This window comes from Zalophus californianus, chromosome 13 (genome assembly GCF_009762305.2).
Source record: "Zalophus californianus isolate mZalCal1 chromosome 13, mZalCal1.pri.v2, whole genome shotgun sequence".
Taxonomy (NCBI): domain Eukaryota; kingdom Metazoa; phylum Chordata; class Mammalia; order Carnivora; family Otariidae; genus Zalophus; species Zalophus californianus.
The window spans coordinates 8125193-8138321 of NC_045607.1; the positions used below are offsets into that span (position 1 = coordinate 8125193).

The 13129-nt window shown below is 50.4% G+C and overlaps 1 protein-coding gene across 6 annotated transcripts in view; it reads right to left on the minus strand.

Moving 5' to 3' along the window:
- The window catches only part of LRSAM1 (leucine rich repeat and sterile alpha motif containing 1), a 39129-nt gene that overhangs the window by 25170 nt on the left and 830 nt on the right, over window positions 1-13129 (minus strand). For 3 of the 6 annotated variants that reach the window (XM_027614308.1, XM_027614304.1, XM_027614305.1), the window contains exons 3-10: window positions 11156-11261; window positions 10680-10736; window positions 10076-10120; window positions 8954-9031; window positions 7754-7822; window positions 5819-5903; window positions 4658-4779; window positions 1149-1239 (exon numbers count right to left, since the gene is read on the minus strand). In XM_027614308.1, coding sequence (XP_027470109.1) covers window positions 1149-1239; window positions 4658-4779; window positions 5819-5903; window positions 7754-7822; window positions 8954-9031; window positions 10076-10120; window positions 10680-10736; window positions 11156-11227 — 619 coding nt within the window. In that variant the 5' untranslated portion in view covers window positions 11228-11261. Of the gene's footprint in view, window positions 1-1148; window positions 1240-4657; window positions 4780-5818; window positions 5904-6893; window positions 7609-7753; window positions 7823-8953; window positions 9032-10075; window positions 10121-10679; window positions 10737-11155; window positions 11262-12876; window positions 12989-13129 lie in introns of those variants that run through there. The other 3 variants (XM_027614306.1, XM_027614307.1, XM_035723581.1) reach the window with 3 other exon arrangements.

A 13129-nucleotide genomic window follows, 5' to 3' on the forward strand; every position in this document is an offset into this window, starting at 1 on the left:
TATGAACAGGGCTCGGTTTGGGGTCAGTGCTTGTGTGCTGATAAACGTGTCTGGCTTCTCTCATGGCCCATTGTGTTGCGAGGTTCACCATGGCCATAGCAGTAAGACTGCTTTTTTTGTTCCTTTTGATTGCTGTATCGTATTCACGCGTGAGTCTGAAACAGCGTCCTGACCCGTTCCACCACCGATGGGCATTTGGGTTGTGTCCGGTTTGGGCTATTATGAACAGTGCTGCCATGAGTATTTCTGTACTTGGCTTTCGACATATATTCATATGGACAGATCTTTTCCAACTTCATGGCTTGCCCTCTTTCCCTAAATGGTGTCTTTCTGATGTTAGTGAAATGTAATTTATCAACATTCTATGGTTGGTGCTGTTGAAGGAAGAAATTAAGGTTCTTTTTCCCTACATGAATATCCAATTGATCCGGAATCATGTACGAAAGACTTTGCTTTCCTTTCTTGTTGCTTTGCCATGACATCTGTCACCCACAGCTGTATGAGTCTTGGCCGTGTTCTACAAGTTCCCCAGGTGACAGGAGCCCCTAATTAAGACCATCTGCCAGACGGGAGGTGGCTAGGTACTCTGCCCTCCCCTCTGGGCACCTGGACCAATGGTGGCCCTCCTGTCACCTTAGCTTCACTGTCACTCCTCCAAGTCCAGTCCACCGTGGCCTCGGTCCTGGATGACCCCAATGACCTCCTAACTGGTCCCTGGCCTCCACACTAGCTTTCTCCAGGACCTTCTCCCTGCAGGTGGAGTGAGCCCTCTCCTGTGGGACACTAGGCCCCAGTGGCCTCCCCAGCCCCCTCTGCCGCACGCTTCCCACTGCCCTACACTTCTAGGCCCTTCAACATGCTTCTCCTCCCACCAGCAATGGCCTCCTCTCCTTCCTAAGTCCTAAACGCCCTCAGGTTTCAGCCAAGCCACTTTCTCAGACCTTCCCTGATGCCCCAACCTAAGCAGTAACTCGATTTCCTGTGACCATCTGCTTTGCTTGTGTCTCCTGCCAGATCTGGAGAGCTCCAAGCAGGCGGGAACTGTGGTCTCCTTGGTCTCTGCTGTCCCCCAAGTCTGGGCTGACACAGGGCAGTTGCTGGGACCATGCTTGCTCACTGAGCGAAGGAGGCAGGCTGCCTGGCTTTACCTTTGCAGAGTAACTGCTGAATGGCCTGGGTGCCGGCACTGCACACCTCCTTGGGGGGGTAAACCATGGACGAGGCGTCGAGGCTCAGAGTCTGCAGACACAAGGGGAACCTCTTTATACATGTTATCAATACAATTCCCAAGCACCTGGTTTAGTTACGAAGCTGTGTTTACTGTCTCCTCCGCTGAGCAGGGGCAGCTTACCTGTCTTGCTCCCAGCACCTAAAATAGTGTCTGGTGTGCAGCCAGCACGTGATTCATGGTTTTGGATAAAAACTTAAATAAGTGGGGAAAAAAGGAAATTGTAGGACAACATACAGAATAAGATTCCATGTTTGTTAAAAGAAATACTTTTTTTTTTTTTAAAGATTTTATTTATTTGACAGAGAGAGAAATAGCGAGAGCAGGAACACAAGCAGGGGGAGTGGGAGAGGGAGAAGCAGGCTTCCTGCTGAGCAGGGAGCCCGATGTGGGGCTCGATCCCAGGACCCTGGGATCACGACCTGAGCCGAAGGCAGACGCTTAACAACTGAGCCACCCAGGCGCCCAGAAATACTCCTATTCTCTCACATTAGTGTATTTATTAAAAAAAAGCGTGGAGGAATATATATCAAAATCAAAATGGTTTCCTCTAAAGGGGAGATTCTGGGGTACTTTCTACATGAAATTGGAATTTTTTAACAATGTGATTTTTTAAGTAAGAAAAAACCCGATGTTTATACGGGCACGCAGGCACCTGCTTATGGGTTTATGAGGCCCAGGAAGCAGGGGCCTGGTTCACACAAATGCCCACAAAGCTGTCCACAGCCCTGCCGTGAGGTTTTCCGTTGTTTTTGTTTGTTGAATCAAGCCCTCCTGCTATCCTCTTACTTTTTCCCAGAGGCCTCCTGGACTTGGCACAAGTTATCTAAAGCCCCTTTCAGGAGCCCATATCCTCTCTGCCTGGGACAGACAGGCCCGCCCCAGAAGGCCTGAGGGACCAGGCTGGAAGTGGCTAAGTGGGGAAAGCAGCTCAGAGGCCCCCCAAGCCTGGTGAGCACAGCCCTTCCACCCGGGGACACGCACTGCAGAAGGAGCCTGCCCTAGAGCACAGGAACCAACTGCCTGAGGTTGGGGGGCCCGAGAGCAGAAAACCCCATCCCGGGAGGCCGAACCTAAAGAAAATTCACCCACATGGGTAATACTGGTCACCAACAGTGTGGTGGGTGCTGGGGCTGCACCACCTAGTTTGGTGGCCATGAGCCACGCCTGGCCATGTCAGTTTACATTTCAACTGACTAAAATGAAAGCGAATTTAAAGCTCAGTCCCTCAGTGGCACCAGCCACGTTTCAAGTGTGCAACAGCCACAGGTGGCCGCGGCTACTGCATGGGACACACAGATGCGGGTGTCCCCGTTATCGGCGGGAGCAGCAACTGGACAGCGATGCATGCAGCCACTTGGCCCTGGTGTCAGACCCCAGCTCATCCTGTCCCAGCTGTGTGCCCTTGAACAGGGCAGCTGACTTCCCTGAGGCTTGGCTCCCTCTGTTCAACGGGCACGATATCACCCAGCGGCAGGGCTGTTTGATGGGTAATAGATAAAACGTGAGAAAGACCTTGGCCTTAACCGAGAATGGTCACTTATGGTCTCATCCTGAAAAAGGGTTTGTCCAAGGTGCCACCAAGAAGCTCAAAAGGTTTTTTTTTAAAGAATGGATGTAAAGTACATCACTCTCAGAGCTCCCACTAGCTGACGTATGAGGGCTTCAGAATCAGTGTTGCTGTGAGCTGTGCGCTCAGGTACGGTGGCCACTAAGCACATGGGGCCTGGGTGGCTCAGTCGGTTAAGTGTCTCTCGATTTCAGCTCCGGTCATGATCTCAGGGTCGTGAGATCGAGCCCTACGTGGGGCTCTGCGCTTGGCGGGGAGTCTCCTTCTGTCCCTCCTCTTGCTTGTGTGCGTGTGCTCTCTCTCTCCCCAGTAAATAAATAAATCTTAAAAAAAAAATGTATAAGTAAACATGTACTTCCTTGGTCATACTAGTCACACTTCCAGTGCTCGAGGGCCACACGTGGCTAGTGGCTATCGACTTGGGACAGCACAATCACTGGACATTTCCATCACTGCAGAAAGTTCTGTTGGACAGCACTGTCTCTCCAGCCTGCCTAGGGAGAGGGGCTGACCATCCTGTCCATTCTCAGGCTGGCTGCCACAGTGGGAGGGACCAGCCCCTAGGGTCAGCCCCCTTCCTTTGCTGTCTACATGCTCACCCACCTACTTCTGATAAAGATGCTGATGTTCAGCAGTCTGGACTGACAGGTAATTCACTGATGGCTCATCAGAGTGTTCTGGGATGTTGGCTGAGTTGCACAGAGGTGAAGAGCACAGGCCCTCAATTCACACTGCCTGGTTTTCAACGCCATCTCTGCTATCACTAGCTGTGCGGCCCCTGGGCAAGCTCCTTAAACTGTCCATGGCCTAGCCGCTTCACCTGCAAAGGGGCACAGCGGTATCTGGCTTGCAGGATATTCCTGAGGATTCAGGGAACTGATGCAGATTAAGCACCTAACCTTGTAAATACCAGATAAATGTGGGCTGTCTTGTCATCACAACTGTAAGGGCCCCCACCTTCCCTGAGCAAGCGGCCTTGTGTCAGTGTGTCTGTTAAGGCCTGAACTGTGTGTCCCCCAAAAACACATATATGAAGTCCTAATCCCCTGTACCTCAGATGCCACTGCATTTGGATATAAGGTCTTTAAAGAAGTAAACAAGTTCAAAATGAAGTCACCAGGCTGGTCCCTAATCCATTATGTCTGGTGTTCTTAGCAGAAGAGGAGTTTTGGATACAGGCCCATAGAGGAGGAAGATGTGAGGACACAGGGAGAAGAGAGCCATCTACAAGCCCAGGAGAGAGGCCTCAGAAGCAACCAACCCTTATCTTGGACTTCTAGCCTCCAGAGCCGTGAGAAAATAAATCTCTTGTTTAAGCCACCTGTCCTGTGGTACTCTGTTACGGCCACCCTGGCAAACCAATACAGTGACCCAGGAAGGGCTTGTCCTCCCTCCCTGCTCTGATGCTCAGTTTCTACGCCTCCAAGTAAGGCTGCTCTCCCTGTCACGGAGCTCTGGGCTCTTCACGATGTGGATCCTCCAGACACAGCAACTGCCAACCACACCAGATCCCCCATTCCTCCCTTAACACCTCCTGTGCTGTGCACCTCCTGCATTCTCCGTACTGTCCCCTGCACCTGAATGCTCCGTTACCCATGTCTACTTCTCCAAAACGAGGTCCTCTCTCAAGGTCCAGCTCAAACACATCTTTCACAGAGTGTCGACCCCACCAGGATTCAGTGTTCTGTCTTCACTCTAGGAGTGTGTATTTCTGCCACCGTCATGGCAGCAAAAGTCACATAATGACAACTGCTTGACATCACTCTCTCTGTGAGCCCCTAACGACCGAGCCCAGCACCCCATGACAAGGGCAGGCATTCAGGAACATGGGAAGGGGGGGGTGGGTGGGCCGCACTTACTTCCAGGGTTCGAACATGCGCCAGTAGCTGTGGCAACCTCTGAATCTCGTTGTCGCTGATGTCGAGAGTACGTAAGCTTCGAAGTTCTCCCAAGGTGTCTGGAAGCTCCTTCAGCTTGTTATCTGGAGAGATCCCAATGGCACAGCTCACCTTCCCAAAGCCCCTCCACCAGCTTCCTGCCTGACGCCGCCAGGACCTGGGGGCACGTGGGTGCCTCACTTTGATCCCGGGGTGTGCATCAGGTCCTGAGACCTGAGGCTCCGTGAGGAAGAGCAGAGGGGTCCAGTTTTAGTGGTCTGGGTTCAAGTTCTTACTCTACCACTTACTACTAGCTGGGTGACTTTGGAAAATGGACTTTACCTCTTTGGGCCAGTTTTCTCATGTAAAATGGGGATAATGATACTATTTGGGCACATAGGAACATCAAAGAATTCAATGAAACTATGCATATGAAGCCCTTAGCCTTCAGCACAGTGCCTGTCACACCGTAAGTGATCGATAAACACGGTATCATTATTTTTATCATTTAGATGTTACCAATGAGTAAACTGAGGCATTTTGTGCAGAAAGTGCTTAAGGACAACCAGAGGACACGAGGGAGCTGGGGGTATGTAGAAGGCAAGCACCGTGCATGTGACTCTGGGCTCTGTAACTATCATACTGGGTGGTTTTGAGCAAGTCACTGCTCCCAGCCTCTTTTCTTCCCCTGTCAAGTGGGGGGCACCCCTCCCTGTCCCTACCCCACGGACTCGCTGCATCACCAACTGTGGAAGCGCTCCTCCCTGAGGGTGAAGCGCTCGCTGTCAGAACCTGTACTGTGGCTCCTGGATGGCTCTCTCCCAGCCAGGCCGCCACTCCGACCGCGCCTTGTTACTACAGATATGGGGGCCCGAGTCCGGGAGCCTGACTGTCAGAACTGGCTGGCCTCCTCTCTGTAAGGCCCTGAAGAGTCACAGGAACTCTCCAGACACCCTGTCTCTCGTTACCAGGGAGACAGACACCCTCCCCTCCCCAGAAGGGGGTCAGTCCAGTTTATAGGGATGCTCCAGGACTGGCGGCCCTCCTGCTCAGTGGTTCCCCAGGAGGAGCACTCTGTGGATGCTGGCCAAGACAGCCCAGAGCTGACTGAAAGTCACATGGACAAGGCGTTCTGGCCCCTACCTTTCACATTGAGGGTCTGGAGCTGGATCAGGTTCCCAATGGAACGTGGGAGATACGTCAGTTGATTCCTTTCCACATTCAATACCTAAGAGAGAGGGGAAAATGACACGAGAACCCAGACACAGAGAACAGGGTCTAGCCCTGCTTCAAGCCAGGGTGCCGCACACACTTTAACTCCCCTTGACAGCCCTGCGAGGAAGGCACCGATGGTTATGATCCCACAGGCTCAGAATGGTGAAGTCACGTGCCCGAGAGAGCAAAGCCAGACCTGGAGCCGGTTCTTGCTGAGATTCCACCATTTATGGAGACCACAGAATGCCCCATGATGGTCCCACAATCAAGTAAGGAGGAAGAAGGGGACGAGTAGGTTCAGGGACCTGGGGGAGTCAGCCTATGACAGGGCTCTAGGAATCCCAGTGCTGGGGGGAAGGAAGCCGAGCTGCATAAAAGCAGCAGGATATGCCCAAGATCTCAAAGCTGGCAGCTGGTGGTGCCCAGACAGGATCGCAGGTCTGCTGGATCCCGCAGACCGCGCTCTCTCCTGGATGCGGCACTGTGAGGGGAGCAAGGCCAATGCGATGGCACACTAAGTACTCATTAAACATTGATGTGACGGAAAGCTAAGGAGTCATTAAAAATAATGTGGCAGATAAATATTTGATGAAGCAAAAGATGGTTAGGAGTTACTGTCAGGTATCCAAAAGTTACAAATCAATGAATACAACAATTCTATAAAAATACATGCGTTAAAAAAAGTCCCCAAAGAGGGGCGCCTGGGTGGCTCAGTTGGTTAGGCGACTGCCTTCAGCTCAGGTCATGATCCTGGAGTCCCGGGATCGAGTCCCGCATCGGGCTCCCTGCTCGGCGGGGAGTCTGCTTCTCCCTCTGACCCTCTTCCCTCTCGTGCTCTCTATCTCTCATTCTCTCCCTCTCAAATAAAAAATAAAATCTTTAAAAAAAAAAGTCCCCAAAGATCCTACACCCAAGTATTCACTGTGGCTTCCTAAGGGGTGACATATGTTGTGTGTGCCTTTGGGCACGTGACAGGCATCCCTCTGGACCTCAACTTTCTCACCTGTAAAATGCAACATCAGCCACATTGTAGGGTTGTTCATTCCCATCATTTCTTGGTCTCCTCCACGTTGGAGGCAGCGTGCAGGGTTGGGGTGCAGCCCTCCGAGGACTACGTCTCCGTCAAATCAGTAAACCCTTCATTAGGAACTATGCACGGCCATTAATGCTCCCAAGGAAACAAGGTGGGGCTGAGACAGAGACCCAGAAGGTGGATCTACTTTGACAGGGAGGTTGGGAGGGTTCTCAGGGACATTTGGGCTGACAGAGGATGAGCTGCTCAGGCAGAAGGGAGAGCTGAGGTCCAAACAGGGAGGCCCTGCCGCAGTAGGGCAGGAAGGCCAGAGGGAGCTGAAGGGGACGGGAGAGGAGGCGGGGCAGCAGGTGGGCCCATCGTACAGGGTCTGAAGGGGCACAGTGAAGAGAGTGGGTTTTACTCTAAGTGTGAAGGAAAGCCGCTTCTTCCTCTGTAAAGGGGGGATAATGCTAGCACCTGCCTGACAAGGAGGCTGCAGGGAATCGGTAGATAATAGGAGGGAAACGCTCAGCTCCTCGTGGGCATGCGGGGGGCCCATGACTGATCCAAACTGGGAGGATGAGTCAGAGTGCTAAATTCATCATTTCCTGCTTCCTCCTTGTGGAAGCTCACAATGAAATCCCAAAAGCACAAGCCAAAAATATGGCATTGAGATTCCCACAGCTCAGACTGCCATGTCCAGGGTGTCACCGAGCTTCCTGGCGGGAAAGGGGCAGAGGGCGCCGGCACCCAGGGCGGCCGTGGCCAGAGCCCCACCAGAACTCTCCAGCCTCGTGCAGCTTCTCACTTGCCGTCAGAGGCAGGTGTTGTGTGTCCTGCAGCCATACCTGGAGGGCAGTCAGCTGCCCTATGTCGTCAGGAAGAGCTGACAGCTGATTATCGTGAAGATCCAGAACCTGCAGGAGGAAGACAAGCTAAGGGGTCATAGTCACCAACGGAGAAAGCCCGTAGACCTCTGGCTCCGGGGAGGCGAGAAGATACTGGGGCCCCTTCCTGCCTCTGGTGTTGAAACAACACCAGCCCCTCCCTCTCCCAACTACGTGATCATTCCATCTCAGCTCCTTTTTCAAAACCATTTCTTCCTTTTTCTTTATCAAATACTTATTTTTAGCTGTTGAGTGAAAACAGTATGCTATGAAACGGTATGCCTAAGTATTTATGTTAAAAAGGAAAACCCTCAGAGTATAAGTACGTATTTATGTAGAAAAAGACTATCAAGTATGCAATAACATACTGACGGTGGTTCTCGAGTGTGAGATGACATTTTTCCTCCTTTGCTTAATTGTATTTGCTAGTTCTTTTAGCAATACAAATGAGCAAAAAAGGCATAGGTCATATATATGAGTACATAAGTATGTTTCATTTACATATATATGAAGTAGAAATATACACAAGTACAAAATAAATATTTAAAAAATGTATAAAATGTTATTTGTTTTACTACAAAAAAACGAGTGTTGGGCTAGAATAATAAAGAGAAGTAAAAACCACCCCAACTCCTACAAACCAGAGTTAACCACAAAAACCACTCTGACGCCTGATGCTGCCATCCTTTTCTATGGAGTGAGCCCACGGTCAGCTCATGTTCACGTGGAATAATCCCGAGGCCACAGGCCACATGTACTGTGAATATGTCCCAGTCCCTGTCCCGGAGAGGCTGACAGTCAGGAGGAAGTCAGCTCCCATCACGGGGCTTTCACACCGACTGCATGAGGCCCCGCGTCCCTCCAGGGCCTTCTTGTTTGGGCTGGTCAGTCTTCACACTCTCTGTGAGTTCACGTGCTCTGAGTTTTATGCTTCGCCTTTCTACCTGTTGGGCAAGTTCCCCTGAAGGCAGGGCCTGTGGCTGGTTATCTCTGCAACCCCACCCCATGCACAGCACTCAGGTGCCCCATAAACTGTGCCAATCCAACCCCAGCCTGACTATTAAGTTAGGCCTGTGTGGCATAAACTTTAACAAAGGGAGCTTGGCCGTCACGTGGTACACCAGGCAGAGTCCCTGAGCCCTGGGAGAAGGACCCCAGTACCTTGATGGTTATGAGACTCAGGAGGCTGCAGGATTTAGGGAGCAGGGAAGTGAGGTGATTCGTGTGGACAACCAACACCTGTGTGGGAAAGATGTGTGGCGTGTCAGCCGGAGGGAGAGCGGCAAGCACGGCAGCCAGCCTGGTGTAGGATGCACTGCAGACCCCGCATGCCCGCTCTTCCCTGCTCTCCCGGACACTGCAATGGGGGACGTGGCTCAGAATTGTGGAACCTCCAAATGGGGAATCAGATGACCTGAAAGTCTGTAATTTCAAGGGTGGAAGGGACCTTTGAGGCCTAATGCTCCCTTCCATCCTGAGAAGGGTCCCTGTGCAGCTGCCCTGATCTTAACCTCTCCCAGTGTCAGCATCGTCACGTGGGGAACAGAGAATAACAAAGTACTTGCCTCCGAGGGCTGCCTGTATGATTAACAAAATAACAGACAAAAAGGACTGAGCCCAGGGCTGGCTTGGGGTCCAGTGCTCAATCCGTGTCATCTGTTGCTGTTTTTATAGCATCGACCCCCACACAGAAACTTCTAGTGTCAAGGAGCTCACCAGGCTGTTTCTATGGAACACTTCTCACCTCCCTTCATTAGACAATTTGTTTAGAATGCTCCTAGCTGCCCACATGCAAAGCCGCGACGCCTTTCTGAAAACCCCTTCACTCCATTCTTACCCTCTCTGCTGGGTGACCAGAACTAAGTACAGCTTTCATTATTATGAACAAGGTCACCCTGTGTTTACTGCGACAGGCGTCATACCCGGTGCATTCCAGTCTCCATCTACCTACCTCCCTACGCGTCACTCTTTGAATTCTCATGCTACCTCTGTGAGAGTAGAACTAGAAAGAAGAATGTCTTCATTGCACAGATGAAAAAAAAGGATGTGAGAGTTGGTGGAAGTTGCCCAACTCACGAGGGCCAAGGCCAGGATGTGACCCAGGCCCAGCTGACACCAAACTCAACTCTTCCAACTGTGCAAACACCTACTTCAAGCTGAAAGGGTGAAAATCAGGGAGAAGGGAGATGTCTACGCCAAGAAGACAGTGCCGAAAAGTCCCACCTGATTTCAAACAAGCAAACATGCAATAAACAAGTTTATGAAAATGAAGATCCACCTCACCTTCTTCTGTAGAACTTTGCATGTTGCAAAAGCTCCAAATGGAACCTAAGAGAAAAAACAGTCAGCGCCTCCCCTCCTGCCGGTTTTTGTTTTCTGAGCGGCACACATGTGAGGGAGAGATGGGGCAGGAGGTGATCAAGTGCAAAATCCTCATGTGCAGAGCAGCCGGGAGTGTGATGGGGGAGGCTGGTGAGGAATGCTGCTGGGATGTGGTCAGCCCTCCCCTGCAACCAGCTGGCGGTAGACCGCCCTGCCCGGCCCCAGCCCGCACACCATCCCCAGCCCGCACACCATCCCCAACAATAGCTCTATCGGGGCAAAAGAAAGATCTCTGGTGCTATGCAGAGGCTGGAGAAACCCAGACTCTTCCAGTTCCCTAGAAATCTGTGGGTACATTTTCTAGACTCCTTGATTCTCGTAGACTGTGTTGAGGCCACCGATCATCTTAATTCTTTTGAATAAGAACAAAATCCAAGAACACTTCACTTGACTGATGCTTCTGGTGTTCTAAAAGCCCTAGTCCACATCTGTCTTTCTCAGGAACATGTGATCCAAGAAAAAAGGACAGATCAACTTCACAGCCAGAACACCAGCCCCGATTTACCTCTGAGAGCTCACATTTAGAGATGTCAAGAATGTCGTCGGCCCCAGCTTCTTTTGCCTGAGAGTAAAAAGAATAATAAAAAATGCGTTCAAACAAAACACCTTGCAGAGCGGACAAACCAGCCAAAGAAACACAGGATCAAGGAACTGTAAGAGACCACAGACACCATCTGGTTCAACTAATCCATTTTGCAGGTGCACCAATGATCCCTGCTTCAGTGGGGCTTGAGGTCCAGCACGGAAGAGCAAACGAACAAGTAATGACAACTGTCATCAGTACCCTCGGGAGGGAAGTGGGAGGCACTCCCGAGTACCAGACAGGAGGCCTCACTGGTCTGCTTTGAGTCAGAGATCTCCTCTGGGGGTCAGGGAGGCAGATGGGAGGGAGGGAGCACACGGCTTGTTTGGGGGCAGCGTGGAGCCCCATTCCATGAGGGCAGAGGCGGAGATGGACTCAGGAAACCCATTTTCCCTCACCAGACACATCTGATACTCCAGGCGTTTCCGAGCCTCTTCACTGGGTTTACGCTTCCGGAAGAAGAGCGGCATTCTTTTTTCTCTCCCTGGAGTAATCTTCAGGACTCTAGGGCACAGGAGAGAAATCAGGGCCTGGGGACCCAGGACAGGCAGCACACTACCACAGAACACATAGCTGATCTGCCGGACTGTATGACCCTTGATGGCAGTGTCTGCATCCATCTCAGCCATCCATCTGTGCCATGAGCCCAGCACAGCAGGTCTTTCTAAGGATGCTCTTTGAAAATGTGTAACAGATGGGACCGATGAATCACTTCTAGTTCCTGAAACGCTGTCAGAGTGGCATCGGCAAACCAAACACTGCACCAGCTACATCATAAGCAAAGAGATCTCTTAATTGAATAAAAATTCCAAGGCAATCCTCAGACACCTTACCACCCTCACAGCTACTGTTCCATCTGATTCTCACCACAGCCCTGTTTAAAGTGATGAAAGGGGCACATGAGCTCAGTGATCTGGTTATATGGCCTGGATTGTAGCAAAACCAGTCTGGAGCTCTGTTCTCTCGAGTCCTGATACTGTGGGGTTTGCCCAACTCCTTCATGCTTGAATAACTTAGCACACACTAATTACAGTGTCCTGAACTCAGAAGCCAGTTGCTTACTGCCTGCCCAGTACCTGCAAGTATCAGCACTTGATAAGGGATAACAATGGGCCCAGGAAGCAATCATCCAGGAAAGCTTATGGTTAACAGCACAGGCTTTGGGATGAAATGTAACTGAGTTTATGGCGGTTCCTCAAAAAATTAAAAACAGAAATACCCTATGACCCAGCAATTGTACTACGAGGTATTTACCCCAAAGACACAAAGGTAGTGATCAGAAGGGGCACCTGCGGCCCAATGTTTATAGCAGCATTATCAATAACAGCCAAACTATGGAAAAAGCCCAAATGTCCATTGATTGATGAATGAATAAAGAAAATGTTGTGTGTGTGTGTATGTGTGTATACAGATATACACACACACACACAATGGAATATCACTCAGACATCAAAAATGAAATCTTGCCATTTGCAATGATATAGCTAGAGTGTTACTATGCTAAATGAAATAAGTTAGGCAGAAAAAGACTAATACTATATGATCTCACTCATATGTGGAAATTAAGAAAAAAACAGATGAACATATGGGAAGGCATAAAAAAAGAAAGAGGTAGGCAAACCATAAGAGGCTCTTAACGATAAAAAACAAACTGAGGATTGATAGAGGGAGGTGGGTGGGGGATGGGCTGAATGGGTGATGGGTATTAAGGACAGCCCTTGTTATGATGAGCACTGGGTGTTATATGTAATTAATGAATCGCTAAATTCTATTCCTGAAGCCAGTATTACATTATATGTTAACTAACTAGAATTGAAATAAAAAATTGAAATAAAAAAGAATGTAACTAAGTGGGTTTAAATCCCAGATCTGCCATCCACCAACCATGTCACCTTTGTTCAATCTCTCTGAGTCTCAGTTTCCTCATCTGTATAATAATCTTACCAATACCTGGTTCTGGGAGGATCCAGTGATTTCATATATGTAAAACTCATAGCACATTACCTGGCACATAATCACTGCTCAATCAATGTCAGCCACATAGCACTATACAGCTGACAAATATTTATTCAGGGCCCACTACAGCTAGGGGGAAGATGCAGTTGAAAAAGATACACACCCAGTCCTCAAGGGGAGGGGCAGAGATCACAGGTTTCCTTCCATAGGGGCCTGGGCAGTCTGGGGAGCCTGCCAACCTGCAGAGCTGGCTCAGGCTCCTCTTGTCACCCCACCTGCCAGCAGGGAATGGGGAATAGTCTAAAAACAGCCCTCCCCCATCCCTCCCAGATGACAAGCTCTTCTGCTCCCCAAGGACTAACCCTCTCTCATCCCCTCCCCAAAGTCCAGCCCTCCCACCACCTCCCCCACAGTGC